Source organism: Oenanthe melanoleuca, chromosome 7, assembly GCF_029582105.1.
Source record: "Oenanthe melanoleuca isolate GR-GAL-2019-014 chromosome 7, OMel1.0, whole genome shotgun sequence".
In the NCBI taxonomy this organism is placed as follows: Eukaryota; Metazoa; Chordata; class Aves; order Passeriformes; family Muscicapidae; genus Oenanthe; species Oenanthe melanoleuca.
In genome coordinates this window covers 21,264,668-21,283,122 of record NC_079341.1, presented here as the reverse complement: position 1 = coordinate 21,283,122, position 18,455 = coordinate 21,264,668, and the positions used below count along the sequence as shown (strand labels likewise).

Genomic DNA, 18,455 nt, shown 5'->3' with positions numbered 1-18,455 from the left:
TTCAAACCTAGGCTGAGTGTCTGTCTCCAGTCCATTGGTTAAACTTCATCTCTTAGCAAATATTTCTGTTCAACCACTGCCAAGGTGAGCAGACAGATGCTTTTGGGGTGCTACTATTGCAAAACATCCAAAGGATATCACAGAATTTAGTCCTTTGGTAAATATTCATTAAAAGGTGATCTGCCATTTTAGAGGGATACTCTGATTCATGTAAAAGAAATTTGATTATTATATATTTGAGTTCACAATTCTACAATTGTGACAATTATATATTTACTACATTTTAGCAGTGCAAATTATAGAAGAATTTTCATTATGAATAATGTGCCATGCCAAATATATAAAAATAATTTGAAATTCTGTGTGAGCGTGGAGTATTTTTAGTTCAGTTTTCAGCAGTGCAATGCATCGTGAAACCCTAATTTTCAAGCCATTTCTTCTGTGATATAAAAAGAAATAATTAATCCAAAAAAGAGTAATTATTGTTTCAAAAAAAATGCTGCTTAGCCAGGACTATAGATGGAGTCTTTCCCTTATCTAAGTTTGAACACTTTCTAAAAGAATTCTCTTGAAAACAAATAATATCAGCAAGAGTTGCAACTACTTCATAAAAGCTTAAAGAGCAGTCTTTTCTTTTACACTAAAGTAGGATTTGTTAAAATATAATTATTATTGCCAAATGTACAGATGCTTTTTGAGTGAATAGCTTTCATAGAATGAAAACATCCCCTGCTGCTTTGGCAAGACTCAGCTGAGACTAATGATGCTAGATAAATATATTATAAAATGCCTTTCTTTAAAAAAAAATTCCTTTTAAAAAAAAATGTCAGATTATCAGGGCTCATCGTAAAGAATTTTCTCTCTTCTCTTATGTCAGATGTAAATGATCTCTTGAGGTGCTGTAGCTTTTTAGGTGCTTGGAAAGTTTAAAAGCAACATCAGCTCTGCTACAAGCATAGGTGTTCTGTGCTTGTGCCACCCCTAATATTTGTGTTCCATAATAATACACATGTAAGTGAATAAACTGAGAATTCAGTTGAAGAGGATCAAGAATATTACATGACTGAATTATTTTGGGCTAAATCGTTGGGGATTATACAGGGCTAGAAATACAAAATATATATTTGACAGTCTGAACACTGCACTTAAGACTAATGGAATCTATGAAGTCTATTTAAAGAGGTGCTTTCTAAATCCTCACAGTAATTTTAATGTAAGCTTGTCCCTGAGAACTCAATTATAAATAGCAATAGTCAGTATTGGTATCTGATGTAATTAGAAGCTGAGTTCAAGTAGATTTGAGATGAGATATTTGGGGAGAGTCTTCCCACCTCAAAGGATGAATGGAAGGGTTTTTTGAGGGAGACTACAGAATCTCCACCACTGAAGCTTTTCAAGAGAAGTGAAACACCAAAACTTTTAGAATTTACCTCTGCCACCACTTCCAAGCTACCTGAGCAGGGGCCTTACCACAAGAACAATTCTCATTGCCTTGGTTTGTTCTTTTTACATGCTTAAGCATAGATACTGGTTATTTATATTTATATTTATATTTATATTTATATTTATATTTATATTTATATTTATATTTATATTTATATTTATATTTATATTTATATTTATATTTATATTTATATTAAAAATTTGCATCACAGGAATGAAAACATGGCAATCTATATTTCCCTGTTTGCACACCCTACACAGACCCTTTGAAGGAAAAACTGCACTGACACTGGTGTATGATTTTTGAACTTGCTTTTACTGATTTTCCATATCACCTACAGGACAAAGGCAGGCCATAACAAGTAGAGCTATCCATATTAGTGGAAGATATCAGCTGACAGATTATATTCAGTGGGATTACTATATACCCTATAAGACAGAATGTAGTTGTACTTTTTTCTGACAAAAAATGTTACAAGAACAAACAATTTCCTAGCTGGGTTAACCATGACTTGCATTTTGTGTTAGCTATAAGCCCTTGTTTCATGTTCCCCATTATCATAGGGTGACTCTTGGTAACTTTGACACTGACATGAGACACAGGGATACTGAAATAGAAACACCTGGTAAGAATGTTGGTGGCCAACTTCGAGGGTGAACACAAAGAAATTTCCAAGGTAAAATACAGTGCCCTCAGCAAGAGAAATAGTTCTTTGGACAAAAAGAGGCTCTGTAAATCAAAGAGGTATTTCTAAACACTACCATCTTAAACAGCCCTTATGCATGAAGCAGTTATTAAAAAAAGCACCTCCAAGGAAAAATATTTCACCTGTCATTAACTGGATCTCTATTAAGAAAGTCTTGAAGCCACTGCATTTGTGATGACTTCTACTGTTATCAATCTAAATTTTCATGATCCAGTCTTCAAAAAAGCAAGGCAGTCAGTGCTCCAAGGCAGGGTGTTCCTTCCCTTGTGAAGGCTGTAATCTGAGAATCAGTTTGTGCAATTTGTGACTCCTGTCACTTTTCTCACACAGCTGGAGCATCAGTCTTACTCAAAACAACTCCACCCCTGGAATCAGTTGCAGAAGTACTGGGGGGTCTTCCCTGGTTAAACAGAGGACAGAAATAGAAAACCATCCTGCTGGTGACTATCTCAAGGACTCGGCTGCTCTCTCTTTTCCCCTGCTCTTTCTTTCCTATTTTCCATGTGGTAATCACAGCAGAGGAGCACCTCTCCTCATTATTGTACTTCTGGTTACAGAATGTTTTGCAAAGGCTTCTCCTTCAGAAAGCCATTCTTATTGTACCAGCAGGATCATCCTTCTTGGCTTCCCCTCAACCAACCTGAATAAATTTGGACCAATTTCTCTCAGCTTATCCCCTTTCACACAGCAGGGTGTACCTAGGCAGCCAAGCTTAGGCTGCAAAACCCCTTATTACCCACATGAACTCTTATCTGGAATATTTTTTAGTGTGTGAAGATTTTTTCCCAAGATCAGGACTGGACAGAAAATGAAATAAGAATTGAAAGAGTCACAGAAATAAAGAAAAATAGGAAAAAATCCCAAAAAAAAACCTCCAGCAACAACAAACCAAGATCTCAGAGCTGAGCATGAAGATAACTGCATGTTTCAGATATATTCTTGTTTTATAAAAGTTCAGCTCTCCTCTACCTTTATAAAATACAGAAGGCTAATCACAATGATTACACTGAGTAGTTCAGCAATGCATAGTTTGTCAATCCTTGACTTAAAGGATTAGTGTGATTCAACTCGAAATCCGATTTAAAAGTTACCTTAAAACACCAAAATCAATACATGAAGAAGCACTTAAGCAGAAGAGCTTTCCTCTGATACACTATTTCCTGGTTATTTTATCACATAAATATCTTGTAGAATTCAGTCCTTAGTACTAGAATTACTGTATCAGCAGTGAAAAAAGGTGAACTTTAAACAAACATTGCCAAACTGAACATTTTAGTTTGCTCACCTCATATATGTGAACTTGCTCATTTGTTACAGCAAAAATTAATAGAATATTGTTTTGCACAAGTTTGTCAATTAATTGTCCAATTGTGGGATACTCCTGCAAACAAACAAAAGAGAGGCACATCAATCTGTTTCTCACGTGGTTTTAGTTCCTGTGTCCCATGAAAGACACATTCAAGTGATCACAATGAACACTTTGTGCTCTGAGTAGTATAAACTTTAATTAGGAATACATGTACACAAAATAAAAGATAGCACATATTATTTCCTCACATCGTTTTTAAGGAAACTCCTCTCTGAAAAATACAGAGCTAGATTCCATAGTGGGGGCTTTGGCTTAGTAGCATCTGTGTTATATGTACATGTTTAATCCAAAGAACAACACAGTATTTGTCCTACAATGAACACCATAGTGCATATATTCAGTATTTTTGAACACTGAATCTTAAGCTGGTAAGTTCTCATGCTGGAACAGTGTTCTGCAAATTCCTGAACTGGTCCTGAATTCACACCCTTTCAGGGAACATATTAAATGCAACTCTGGTCTTCCCTGCAGAAGGAAATACTATTTAGTATAATTCCATGGGCTTTCCTGTTGTAGAAATTGTACTTGTTCTTTCTTTTTTCTTAGTTGTAATCTATCCTAATTCCATACAAACACACTATTCTCTCTTTACTGAAAAGTGCAGCTACAAATAAAATAGATGACATGAAATATCTGGATTCCCCAACTTTTACACATTTCAGTGCTAAAAGTGTAATTCACTAATTTTCTAAGTTGTTTGCATTAGTCTGTAAATTTCCAGAATGTGAGAATGTACAAAATTTGTAGGTAATTACCAGAACAGTTGACATGGAATATTCATTATTGTGGTCCAAATGACAATTCCCATCATTAGGAATAACAATTCCTGCCAGTTTACTGTCCATCCCAAAATGGGAATCAGCATCACTCACAAACACCAGCAGATGTAGAGAATCATTCCTCCATCCAATTTTTTCCTGTCATTTAAAACACATCAGTTTAGCAAACTATATTGCATCACAACATACAAAAACTGCAAAATATTTGGAGAACAACATCTCAAAGTAAATTAATAGCATAATTCTCAAGGAAGTATCAAAGATAGCACATCTCCTAAGAGATGATGTTCATTCCATTGTCTTTGGCTAACACTTTGTTTCCCCATCCCTGTGTTTAATAACATGGGTTGGCCATGTTCATGTCAATCTGCTTACTACTCTAAACATAGATAACAAAAAATTATTTAAACAGGAAAACAGACCCAGTAATTATACTCATATTTGGGCCTATTTGTCCCTGGCAATTAAAAGGAAATTTAGACTAAAATATTGCAATATGCATGTTTTACTTGTACAGCCAAAAGTATTTTCACACAAATTTAATGAGGCTCTTGGTTTGTGTTAAAATTTTTTGAAAAATAATCTGTCACTTTGAAATACAAACACTTAATACTAGAAGAGATAATATATGGAATAATATTATACCTAGAAGTTTCCATTACCTTGCAAACAGCTGCCTGCATAATTGCATCAAATCCTCCCTCTGGAGTGTCTATATTAGCAGAAATTCGCTGTCCTTTCACAATTTCATTGAATTTTTCAGTATCATTTGTTAGTGGCAAAACATTTTTATATCCAAAGGTGGGTAAACACTCATATGGTACACTTCTGCAAGAAAAGTGAGACAGTTTATGGATAACAGAGAGTGAAAAAAATCACTGGAATGGCTGCTTCAGGGGCCTGCCTGGATTAGGTTTTGTCTTCTGTCTCTTATCTGTGCCTAGAAGATTTGGTGAAAAACCTAAGATAGTTAAAGAGCATCTTTAGTGACTTGGGCAATGGAAGAAATCTGCATAAAGGCTGGGAAATGCCTCCTAGAGCAGAGTCATGCAGTTACCAATGTGCAGCCCTTGCCATGGCCCCTGCTGTGCCTTCACCTCATATTTGGAAGCATATTGGGGTCTGTAGCTCCTTAATGACATTCAGAGACAGCCAGCAAGGTGCTGCAGTCCTGCTCCAGGTTGCAGAGCCCCAGCTCTCCCCTACACAGGTTAGCTAAGGGCTGGGGAGACTGCTACACCTTAAGGGGGGGAGAAAAAAGCAGGAGAACAGCATTGATGGCTAAATGAAACTGGTATTCTGTGCTGGGTTTGAGCTTGCAACTCCTTAGTATAGTTCATAAAATTCTTAAATATATATATGTATATATGTATGTATATATATGTGTATATATATATATATATATATATATATATATATATATATATATATTTATGCATGTATGTATTTTAGGAAATGAAAGAAATTAAAGAAAAATACAAAACTACATGCTAATACCTTTTGTTAACATATTAAGCTCAATTGTAACCAGCAGCAAAAGCTAAAAAGCAGACTCAAAACCAGATTCCTCAATCTTCATAACATGAGACTCAATAGAATTATGATCAGAAAGTGAAACTAAAAGAACCAAATCTTGTTCCACAATCCGACTCATTTACAGCTGGAAGAGGAGAGAGTTTCCAGTGAAGCTGCTGAAATTAATTTTAGCCTAAAGATTAATATTAGGACAGTGCTGGCATGCAAACAGATGTTGGGACTTTCCCTGCCTACCTGCAAGGGTTGTTTATTTCTGCAGCTGTAGTTTTGATAAACGGTGAAACTGGTTTTTCAACAAAAGATCCAAACCCCAGTCTGAAGTTGCTTGTCAGTTTTGACATCTCTTTGGAAAGAGTTGAACCCAGTTCTTTGATCGTATTCAGATCATCATCCATGGAAGCTGAAAGATCCATGAGGTAGTAGAGGTCAATTGGATAATCTTCAGTCTGGCGAACCTTGATCTGTATCGTTTCTTCATGTCCTGTTAAGGTCAGGGGAAAGTGGACACATATCAGCACTTCTGTGCAGAAAACACAAGCAATGCCAATTTTATCATTAACTTCTATATGGTGGCAATTATCTTGTATTTTAGACCACCAGCAGCATATACAAAAAAACTTCAAAAATTGTCTGTCAACAAAAAAATCTCAAATAAGGGTCTGAAAAATTAAAAGTAGTTCTAATGTTTGGGCTTTTTTTCTAAATAGTTATTCAGTAATGCCATAAGCAGAGAATTATAACTGATTGCTATAATTTTTAAAAATATGAAAACATCCCTTCTGCTGTATGCAGTTTAGAAAATTTAGATATCAAACTCCTTAAAACTAGAGGTAGCACTTTGGGGTCCTATCATAGCCCTTAAAAATTTAAAGAAAATCAAAGTGTACACAGAAATTTTATTCTCAGTTCCAATACTATGACCTGACCTAACTGGATGTCTCTTACCTTTTTTATTCTAATTCTCCAGAAAAATTTCACATCTGAAGGACCCCAAGGTAGTTCTGGAATGCTACCATAATTGTCACTGGTATTTTGTAAATCCTCAAAGCAGATTTTATGCCACCTCTGATACACTCTGTTTGCCAGACCAGCAGGGGAGAGGCACAGGAGCTCGGCTGGGGATGAGCCAGGGGCTTTCAATCTCTCCCTGCCACCTCACTGGCAAGAGAAGAGAGGAACTAAAAATACATCTCCTTATTTTTATCATGTACCCAGCACTTCTGAAAATATTCTGAACTCAGTTGAACCTAGTTTTCATGCAATGAGTCAACAGATAATTTTGGACTTGACACAGGTTTTCATCTTTATTCTGTCAAGATATTTTTTAGATTGTTCAGTCCAAGAGGCTTCAGTTTATCACACTGTCTGAAATAAACCTATGATCTGTGACTTACCTGGTCGCAGCCTCAGAGTTAATTTTTGGGGAGAAATCTGTGTGACATCAGAACTGTTCTTCTGGGGTGATGCAGTTAGGGGATCATTTCTGTGAATTTCTACTTCTGAAATGGGAAACTCAATCAAATCCAACTGGCATCCTTTGGACAAAAGATTTTCCAGGGTATCACACCTCCCATGAATTTCAGATGAGTCTGTGTAATTCTAATGCAAACAGGAGAAGGAAGGGGTGAGTTAAATTTTTTTACTAACTAGCCATCAGGACCTGCTGGACAAGAAGTCAGTCAAATGCAGGGGATGGAAACAAAGGTGCAAGTTTGTGCAAACTAGTGCAGAACTAGATAGGTGGCACAGAAACCCAAATTTGCCCTTCATGGGTCATGTCACACAGGTGCATAATTAATGTAACTTACACCAACTTGTTATCCTGGGAGAAACTGCTCTATTGTTGGGGAATGGGAATTGTGCCACTCACTGCATTTGGCCTCTCACAGTACTCAGAATGATAGCACAAAGCCCCTCTGAGCCACTGGTTCTTCTATCACAGGATTATGCCACAAACCCATCAGTCTTTCCTAGACAGTTTTGAACTGCTGACTGAAGCATGTCATTTAATAAAGACATTCTGATAATAAACTCCTGGACAATTTGTGACAAACTGGTTGTGGGTACACAGTGTTTACTGGTTCTTTTTTTCTGACCTACACTTTCTCTTCAGCTCTCATTAACCTGTTCACTGAAGAAGGCATCAAGTCCTTGTTCCTCTGCCTGGTGCCCAACAATAACCACAGCCTGTCCCCACGGTTCCTCAGCCCCAGTGCTCTCAGCATCTCCACACCTAAATTTGGCCCAGCATCCTCCTTGACCTTCTCCCAGCCAGAGGAATTCACAAGCCTACAGATATCAGATATCTCACAGTTTATTTCCATTACTCAATTCAAAGCATTGATATGCATTCCTTTCCACAGCACTGCTACAGGCAGGTTCTAACCTCTTGTGAAGTTAATGGTTACTTTTACAGAGAGGCTTCTGTGCCTTATTACCTTTTCCCAGCACTATATCTAGAGTTAAGATTCTCAAAATCAGCCAGCTGTCTCCTGGACAGTGCTCTGGTCTGCAAACCCTTTTGGCCAAAACCTGGCCATGCCTGGCAGAATCAGCTCTGAAACATTCAATTCCTGGCAGATGGTCATGGGCCCATAGCACACATCTGCTCTTTTCTCCTAGGTTTGGGCAAGCGCCCCATGGATCAGCCATTAAGCCACAAACATTCTCTGAATTCAGTCACTGAAGATCTTTCCACACGAAACAAAACAAAACAAAACAAAACAAAACAAAACAAAACAAAACAAAACAAAACAAAACAAAACTTACTTAAAACCAGAACTATGACCCTTTTTTCCACCAAAATATCAACCTTCATGCCTGAAAATTGTCAGGGATCTCATATATTTTGGTGGAAACAGTGTTGAGGCACCTGCTGGGAACAATGGCTTATTATTCTCCACTGAACCTGATTTCTTTGCTCCAGCAAAATTCTGACCCACTGCTTCTTGAATACTCCACACATAAATTACATCTACCATTATAAACCTTTCACAGGGAGATCCATATCATCTCCCTTAGTTACATAGTTTGTAACTTTTCAAAATGTGTTAAGAAACAACATAATATTTCAAATACAATTACAAAGTGTGTTCTTATCCTACAGAAAACAGTGGTTTCTTTGGAGGTGCTTTTGTTTGCTCTAAGGCTCCCATGATTTTTGCAAGCTTGATGTGTTTTTTTCTAACAAAGAAATGAATGAGCTTATGAACAAAGAAGAAAATCATGTTTACTACAGTGAAGTTATCAATAGATCCACAGTTTCGTTTGTTTTGGTTTTGGGGTTTTTCAAATCTGTAAGTTATATTGGGCTCTTTTTTCCCTGAAAATAGGTGGCAGTAGTCAAAATTATGCAATACAATTTCAACAAAATCCTGCTTTATAGTACAATTATAAACACTACTGCAAACACTCTAATGAGGGGTCTTTTGGACCTCCATGCAAACGGCAAAAGAGGATGTTAGTCCCATGCTAAGTGTAATTTTGCTGTACACAAAACCAATAAAAACTGTTAGCAGCAAAGGTGCAATCCAGAAACTAAAATGAAAAATACTTACTTTATTTCTCTAGTATTTCTGTCAAGTTTTCAGTTGTGATAGCTGACTATCTTGTTAATGCTAATGAACTAAGAGCTAGAATATTTACTGTGAAGTGGGGAGATTATATTTAGCACCATTTATAGGAGAAAGTTTTAAAAGCAGAGATGTGAAGCCTTGCCCAGGGTTGCACTGAAAATCTGAAACAAAGGCATAGGAGACAAATCCAGACATATTTTTAAAGTCCAATGTTTTACCAAAACACAGTGATACCATACAAATTATAAAGCCGACATTATCGTCATAAAATCAATCACAGATTAATAATTGCTATATGGAAGTTTTACATCTGCAACCTTTTACAGTTGATACCTGCAAACCTTCTGTTTACACTGTCTGGCTTGGCACGTAGTCTGTAAAATACAGTCTGGCCTCTGACTTTGTGTCTGATGCTTCATCATCAGTGCTGGGGGCGAGCCAGCCCTGGGGCTGATCATCTGAGACCCTGATAACACTTCTATTTCTGCCTTAGATTTGGAAGGTTGATGTTTTTGTGAGGTTTTTTTCCAAACAAGCAAACAAACAAACAAACATCCAAACAAGCATACTATGAATAACAGACCACATAGAGTAGATTAAATTCCACTTCTGATCCCCAGGAAGGCTTCACTAAGCACTGCATGCATTACAAAATCATGAGCTGACCCAATTAAGTCAATACTTCATCACTCAGAGTGACTACAAAGACTTCAAGTCTTACTTTGAAATTTTTTTTATCACTCTACCTCTTGCAAACACCAAGCGCAGTGTGGTCCAGAAAGCAAACAATCTTCACAAGTCACTGTGCTTTCCTGAGAACAGGTCCCTGAATTTAAATCCAAGAAGATAAAAGGCTGTTAATAATATGCTTAATCATTCAATTTATGAAGAATCTTGTCATTTAGAGAATGTGGGTGGTGAAAATGTACACATTTAGGATTACTGATAAAATTTCTTCTTAACTGTAGTTCTATTGGTAAAAGATTAACTCTCCAATAAAGATTAAAACCTCAGAATTGCTGGCAATTAACATACCTCCCTGTGCATGCTTTATGGGTGGAATTCACTCAGAACACGTTAACTTGTTCCCTCCAGTGCACCTGACAGAGTGTTACATGTGTTTCTGGTATGGTGTAGGTAAGTAATTTCTCACATAGCCATATTAAAAGAACAGATTTATGCTCACTCTGTATGCTTTAAATTGCTTCACTCAGCTCTGTAGATACTTGATATGATTTTTATCCATTGTGTAACTACCGGAGAAACACTCAGTCATATGTATAATGTGAAAGATTCTTTGCAGATCAAATTGTGATTAGAGAAAACAAAATTGTTCGAATGTCTGTCTCAAATCTGTTGTGCTATGTAAGGACCACCAAACTGTAGATGAATTGGCAATGCAGCCCTACAGCAGTCTGTCAAAAAAAAAAGTCATTAAATAGAAAGGAAAGATTAAATACAGAAGACAGAAATTTATTTCATGTCAACTTCAAGCAAGAAACAATGCAAAATGGTTTTGAAATTGATCTCCCTGCCCCTGAGCCTTACCTTGCACATAGTTATTTCTTTGCAGAAATAGGAAACAGAGGCAAAGCAATTCAATCCCCATTCGTTTTCAGTGCTGGCTGCATGACAAAAAAATATTAGCTTGTTAATGATGGTCTGCGAAAAGGCAGAGTGTGGTGAAGAGCCCGCATTCCTGCAGGGAACGTTTTCAGGGGTCACGTACGCGGATCGCGAGGAAACTCCAAGCCCAGCAGGACGGACCGTGAACAAAAGTGAAAACAAGGGCTACCTGGGCAGGTAGAGAGGACAAGCTGTGCACACAGTAACGTGAACATGGTTATCACTTCCTTGTTTTCCTGGACTCCTTATAAGGCATGCAGGGAAAATTCATTCAGGTGAAGATTTGTCAGCCCCAGTCACTCTGGGTCCTAGAGCAGCCCAGCCACGAGTCCGGGTCTGAGCGTGTACAACAACCCTTTTAAAGCTCCTTCAAAACAGCTGTGCCCCAGGGGGAGATGGATCATTAAGACTGCCAAGTGAGTGTATACCTGGAGAGAAGTAAAAATCCCATTTTTTTAGATTTCCTGATGTGGAGGGAAACTCATAAAAGCAATTGTGGGGGGAAAAAAACCTCAAAACCCAACAAACAAACAAACAAAAAGCCCACCAAGAAAAACCCAACACACCACCAAAAACCAAAAAAAGCAATCCCAGATTAAAATTGAGGACTTGGATTGAGTACTTCAAGATACCAAGTATATTGATTTTATTAACATTCCAAACTGAAAGGGAAATGCTGCAGTTGTGGATTTTTTTTTAATATATAAAAGGTGGAATATTTTCATTCCCAGTACAGCAACTGACTTAAAAAAAGAATCATGCCAGCCTTGGCTCTGAGTGGCTGAATATTCTATTGCACAGAAACAACTGCATAACAAGTTATTGCTAACTCTCCTCCACCTTCCCAGCCTGAAATGAATGCAAAAATATGTATTTCTTGCCATCTTATTAAAAGGAAATAAAATTCCTTATTTCCAGATTTCATCTTTTCCCATCTTTTATGCTCTGCTCTATTGTCTGCTTTAAAAATCATTTGTTCAAGACAAGTCCTGTCTTTTCATAAGGATTTGCAATAGTGTAAGTAGGGATGGGTCTGTATAAGTTAAATTCAACATGCCTGAAACATTCCTGGGCATTGAGGCCAACTGGCACAGAAAGAACTGAGTTTATGATTGCAAAGTGCCTATTAGGACCATTCTAGCAAACAAATTGTGCCTGGAAATTGTTTGCAGTGAGTGTTAATTGGAAGAGGTCAAATTCATGCCAGGGTGCATTTTAACAGTCTAACAGCATAGACAATCTCATTCTAGTGCCTGGAAATATTCCCAGGCACATCCAATTTCACTAGTATTTACACAGACCATGGTAGTGTCAATAACAACTCCAAGTGGATTACATCACAGCTCCCTTTGCTCTGCCCTGGGGCTCCACCCTTTTTCTCTTACTCACGTCCAAACACGCTGTGTTTCAGAGTGATCCAGCTAAAACCCAATCCCCCTCTCTGGGGAAGGGCTGGTTTCCATCTGGTTGAGCCCCTTGAACCCTGTGGCTGCCCAGTTCAGAGTTCAAGGCAGAACTGGCAGGAAAGGTGATATGTTAGGCCAAATTTAGCCCAGGTTAGGCTGTTGTAGAACAATATCTTAACATTTGTATTTACAACAACATTCCTAAGTCTCCTTCAACTGCTCTCTCTGCCTCAGAGTGCCCTTTGTCAGGCACTTGTTCAGCTACAGCAATTTCCCATGGCATGAAAAAAGCATTGATTAGATTATGTCCCTGCAGTTTGTGAAGACACAACTCTGAGAGCACTGTCTATGTAATTACATAAGGTCAAAAAGAAGTGGAATCAACCAAAAGTGTTTGCTCTCACTAAGAAAAACATCCTCCTGTAATATGTCCTTCAAATATCCTACTTCCCTGACTGACATTTGTGCATGTGTCCTTTAATATTGTTACTACCTCTACAGCCTTGCAGCCCTCCAAAGTCCAGTGCTTTCTCTTTCAGAGTAGAAGGTCACCTTGTAGCTCTTAGGGGCTACTGACACAGCAGTGTCTCCTTAGCAATACCTAAGGACCAGCCAGCTGAACAGCTGGCAATTAGCAAATGATTATTCTTGGATTCAAGATACCAAGCTTTGAAGTGTAGAGAGAATTAGTAATACAGCCTACATAAAACTTACAAATTCTATTTGATATTATCAGTGCCCCATTTGCTTGTGAAGTAATATTTTATACAGGTTTTGGCAAGGATAGCATGGTTGGAGGCTAAGTGCCTGCCTCTGAGTGAGCTGGCTGCCAAAGACTATCTGAATTAAGTCTTCCCTGAATAAACAGCTAAGTTTCTGCAAATTATTAGGAATAGACCTCTCTGGATTGCCTGGAGAGAACAGAGAAGGAAAAGAAAGGAGCAGAATAAACAACAACAAAAGGAGACAAGATAAAAATGGAGAGCAGGAGCCTAAGAGAGGTCCTGAAGAAGAGACTGTGCACCAAGAATAAACCTTGGGCAAGGTAAGAATACCTAGACAGGAAGCAGACAGATGATTCTTGTTTTATCAGATGATTCTGATAACTAAAGGTAAGTTGACCAGGAAGTTCCTCTACTAGATCAATGCTTTATTTGCTTAAATTATCCCTAGAAGAGTAGAATCTCAATCTGGAGTAGCCATGCTGATGTGGGAAGGATTTGGAATATGCTCTGGGGTCATGGCATTGCTTGATTTGACAGCAGGGTTCCCCTTCTTCATAAGGTTTTTACACAGTCCTGCATCACCCACCCCAATGAAAGGCATTGATTCAATGAGATACAACAAAAAGCTAGTTTATAGTACAGAAAGAACACAATTATTGTTTCCATCAGCCACTATATCTTCATTTTGGAGCAAATTCTGGTCTCTATGAAACCAGAGTTACAGTTTTTAAATGACACATCAGAACAGAAAACAGCTGTTTATGGTTCAGTGTAGGCAATGCTGAACAATGTAAGTCTTCCCTCCACTCCTGGCATGAATATAGCCCTGACCTCTCAGCTTCACACACAACACAGCTCTCTGAATTCCCAGTGGTCTTGTCATACACACTCCCACCCTGAAAGCCTGGAAAAATATGCAACAATTTAAAGTCTGAATGTCCCCTGGCTGAGATGATTCTCAGAATATTTACAAAGGTGCAGGGAGGCATGTCTTGCATTTGAGAAAAGCTTTCTCAAGTTTGTGAGGTAGAGTCTCCCTTCTCTCCCCCCTCTATTCATTTCCTCAGTGCATCTGGAAGAGGCAAAGGGCTGCACTCCTTTGGTTGCTTTGTACTTGAAACATCTGGTGACTTTATTCTCTGTTTGGTTGGGTTCCCAAACAAATCCTGAAAACTTCTGACAGTCTCTAGTGGGGAATCAAATTAGACTTTAAAATTTTAGTCAAACTTTTTAATCTCAAAGGTAGCAAGTGAAGATTCTACAAAAGTCTAGAGGTTAAAACACTTCTCTCCCAAAGAAGACATATGTTCCATAGTCAAGTGCTTTCATACTCTTGGGCCAGCAGAAATGGAAAGCATTTTCTTTGGGAAATCTGCACAGAAGTATATCCCCCAACAGCCTGACAGATCCAGTTCCAAAGAACAGCAATGGCAGATGTTTCAGAGGATGCCTGTCAGTTAGCTAAGCAGTGAAGGCTGAAAAAGTTTCTAAGCTTGAAACTTTGATTCATCTCTAAGGAGCTAGAGATGATGTGAACATGCACAGCAGCGTGAGTTCTGCACTCAGCCAGTCCAGCACAGACAGAAACCACACACAGGGACTGCACAGACACTGCAAGGACTGTCCTGCCTCTGCTGAGGTACAGATCTGACAATGCTTTAGGGAGAGCTGGCAAAAACATTTCAAGAGGAAGCAACGATCCCTAACAAACAGTTGTATTTAATGGGGAAATTCACAGTGAAGGCAAAAGTAGCAAATCAGCAACTTTAGCCTTTTTTTTGTTGGTGGGGTTTTTTTGTGTTTTTTTTTCTTTTGTTGTTTTGTTGTTATTGTTGTTATTGTTGTTATTGTTGTTATTGTTGTTATTGTTGTTATTGTTGTTAGTTTGGTTGGTTGGTTGGGTTTTTTTGGTTGGTTGGTGTTTTTGGTTTTGGGGTTTTTTTAGTTGATACATCTGCTCTCTCTTTCTTTATTAATCATCATGGTGGGAGATGGGTACTGCTCCAACAAAAAATCCATTCAAAGGAACTGCTGTGAGAATTTGAGTGCTGCATGAGTGACCTGGAGCCTCCTGAAAGCAAAGATCTGAACATAGTGATGGAGCTGCTTCATTTCAGCTCCTGTGTTTTGGGGTGTACTAATATCATATCCCATTAGGCACCAAAACCCTGCCACAGAGCCCAGAGAGACATGGTCCCTCCCACCCTCTAGGTGCTGTTTGCAGGCATGGCTACACACCATGGAGTGCAGTGTTGGAAGAAGAGGAGGGATTCTGGAGGAGCCCTTCTGGAGGGCCACAAGAGAGGAAGAATCACATAGAGGAGAGGAATTTTTTCCCTGGCTCTGAGCAAAACAAGGTGCTGGGAATTGGTGACTCAGGCTGTGATTCATGCTCTGGTCTCCTCTTGTTTCCGGAGCAGTGCTGCTGTTAGAGGAGGGCAGGGAATGAAGTCAACAACCTGTGAGCAAACAGAGGGCCAGAGGAGGAAGGAGGAGGGACTGCTCACCAGCTGTACAGTGAGCAGCAGGCAGCAAGCTCAGGGTGCTTTCCACTTGTATTCACCTTGCCCACAGCTCTGACCTGGCTGGCTCCAGCCAAGGGCATGAGCAAACCTTTGTTCTGTTTTGTTGGCATGGGTGAGCAACGTGAAAGATGTGTTTGCTTTTGAGATTTGAATACACTCTCACACTCAAAGAGAAGTAATCAGACCTCTGAACTGCAGAAGGGCTCAGGTGGAATGGTAGGAAAATGGAGTGGGACTGCCAACCAGCCCACGACACTCCAGTTATGCCAGGGACTTCCACACAGCCCATCAAATCTCACCTTGGTTTCTGTTTGCTTTTCTTGGTTGTGTGGTACCTTGTGCTTTCCCTACAATATAAAAATGTGGGGCAGAGACAGCAGAGCAAGCACTTCTCAGTGCTGGTGGGTGATCATTCTGGGGATGGGAACTACACTGAGTGCTGACTCCACAGCTCCTCAGACCCCTGCACTTTAGCTGAAGAGCTTTTCATAACTTACTTTGTTCAGATCAATGCTAAATTCAAACCAGACCTGCAGCCCCCATCACAGAAGGGACAAGGTGATGGCCTTGCTGTTGCAAGAACACCAAGGGAAAAGCAACCCTTTATCCAGCCCTGCAGCTGGCCAGGCTTTTGGAAAAGACTGTAAGGTTGGGTTAACATAATGTCTTCAGGCCTGACCACCAATGTAAATTCTAAACTATGGAGCTGGGATTCATACACTTGTAAAAAGTGAATCTGCTCTGGTTTCACACATATAAAATAATTTTATAGCTGACCTTACTGTACTTAGATCTATGGTGCTGTGCTAAAACACAGGGTTTGAATGTGGTTATTGTGGCATAACCAAAACGGATAGGAATGCTTCACCTAGCACCCAAGCAGCTGCCAAATCCTCAGGAAAGTGGGCTCAGGTACTGCATGAAGCAGCTCCATTTCTGAAGCCTCCCAGAGCTATTCTGGACTCAGCCAGTTTGATTCCATTTCCAGACAGTGCTCAGGCCACTTGTCCTTGCCAGAGGCTGCTGCCTCTTTTTGAGAAAAGGGCAGAATTTATGGTTTCAGGAGCCTTTTGTGCAGAGTGCTGCCATCTCATGGCTACTCTGCTCCTCTGGAGCAGGAAAATGAATACTTTCAACTTCATGGAGGAAAAAGGTGATAGTGAGAGTCCTATTACCTTTTAACAATATTTTTCTTTGTGATATATAAAAACCTTTGGAGATATGAATATCTTTGTTATAACATATCACTTGTGTTATATTAGAATTGTAATTTTGTTTGCATTCTTTTTTCAAATTCCATCTCTCACATTAAACAGAACATTACTTCCATTTTCTTTGTTATAAGCTTGGTTACAAGCTTCTGAAATGTCAGAAATAATTTGTAATATCTTTATCAGTGTAAATTATTACTGTATTTTATGAATCTTGCCTTATTCTTATGTGTTTCTTCTGAAAGCAGAAAGGAAATTTAAACCAACAGTGTCTGCTCACAAGCAAACAGGAACATTGGAAAATCAATATTATACAGAATGATTACAGCTTCTACAATTCTTAAAGTACTGGTCAGAGCTGCTGATATTATATATCTAATAAACCCATGCAAAACTAGAAATATGTAAATAGAGCCACCTCAAGCTAAATCAATTCCAAGTATTTTGCTTAGTAATACCAAAAGAATAAGGTGGAGCAGATTTTCTCAAACAATGTTTTCCAGGAGTCCAAAATGATTAATCATGTCAATACAGTCAGTAATATTACATCCACTGATATCTTATGCTTCTTATGTTTGTTGTCCTCTAGTTTGACACTTAATTAACAGATTAATTGACAGATTAATCAAAATTTTAGACCAGTCTTTAAAAAAAGTTATTTCTTAACATTTTGTAGTGTGTCAGTACGACACAGGCCATAGAGACATGGTTCCTATCTGAACCAATAAATTAACAGAAATTTTAAAAAATGCTATTGCCACAGTAATAAAAAACACTGCAAAGAATCATATAGATATTGGAGATATGTCCTTCCACCTTACCCAGCTCTCTTAATAAACTTATGGAAATCCATCCTAAGCCTTGTCAGAGTGCTTGGCAGAGAGGCAAAGAGAAAAGGGCTCTACTCACCATTCCACAGGAGCCACGTGAATCTGTATCATCCAGTTTGCAAGCAAATCACTTCCATTTTCCTGTGGTACCCACACCTACAGTGGCTTGTCCCTGTCACTCTTCCTAGAAGGCTGTTTCAGAGACTTCACCCTTCTCATAGCTGGAAACTGCCTCAGCTCCAGCCTGGATGGACTAACTTCCAATATATATCCATTTATTTTAATGACAACATTGTCTGGTAACTTAAATAGCTTCTTGCCTCCCTAGTATTTGCCCTGCCCTTCTTCCCCCTCCTCTTGATGTATTTATAGAGAGCAGTTGTAAATCCCTCACTCTTTGTTTTGTCCAGTACTACTTTTCTGCATTTCTTTCAATGTACTTTCCTAATTATGGCTGACAGTCTGTACTTAGTACCCAAAGGACCTTTGACCAGAGGAGCCTCCCACAATTGTGTTTGTACTCAGATGTTCTTTAAGTCTCCTACATGATATCTAAGGAGGATCATTTTAGCTTTTTCCATGGCTCCACCTCAGTTCTCCCAGAATCCTTCTAAGACTGACCAAGACATTTTGGTCTTCCTCTCACCCAACCAACTCACCACAATTTACAACAGAAATCATTTCTACCTCAATCTGGGTGTGATCCAGCACTTGCACTATTAA

The 18,455-nt window shown here is 38.7% G+C and overlaps 1 protein-coding gene across 4 annotated transcripts in view; it reads right to left on the bottom strand.

Moving 5' to 3' along the window:
* Positions 1 to 18,194, bottom strand: part of ITGB6 (integrin subunit beta 6) — a 40,217-nt gene extending 22,023 nt beyond the window's left edge. For 2 of the 4 annotated variants that reach the window (XR_008840955.1, XM_056496536.1), the window contains exons 1-8: positions 17,812 to 18,194; positions 10,958 to 11,034; positions 10,156 to 10,235; positions 7,229 to 7,433; positions 6,069 to 6,315; positions 4,961 to 5,126; positions 4,275 to 4,436; positions 3,436 to 3,531 (exon numbers count right to left, since the gene is read on the bottom strand). Coding sequence is in view for 3 of the 4 variants with exons in the window: in XM_056496536.1 (XP_056352511.1) it covers positions 3,436 to 3,531; positions 4,275 to 4,436; positions 4,961 to 5,126; positions 6,069 to 6,315; positions 7,229 to 7,433; positions 10,156 to 10,235; positions 10,958 to 11,018 (1,017 nt within the window). In the remaining variant the exon portion in view is untranslated. Of the gene's footprint in view, positions 1 to 3,435; positions 3,532 to 4,274; positions 4,437 to 4,960; positions 5,127 to 6,068; positions 6,316 to 7,228; positions 7,434 to 10,155; positions 10,236 to 10,957; positions 11,035 to 11,138; positions 11,470 to 17,811 lie in introns of those variants that run through there. The other 2 variants (XM_056496537.1, XM_056496538.1) reach the window with 2 other exon arrangements.
* Positions 18,195 to 18,455: the final 261 nt, after the last annotated feature.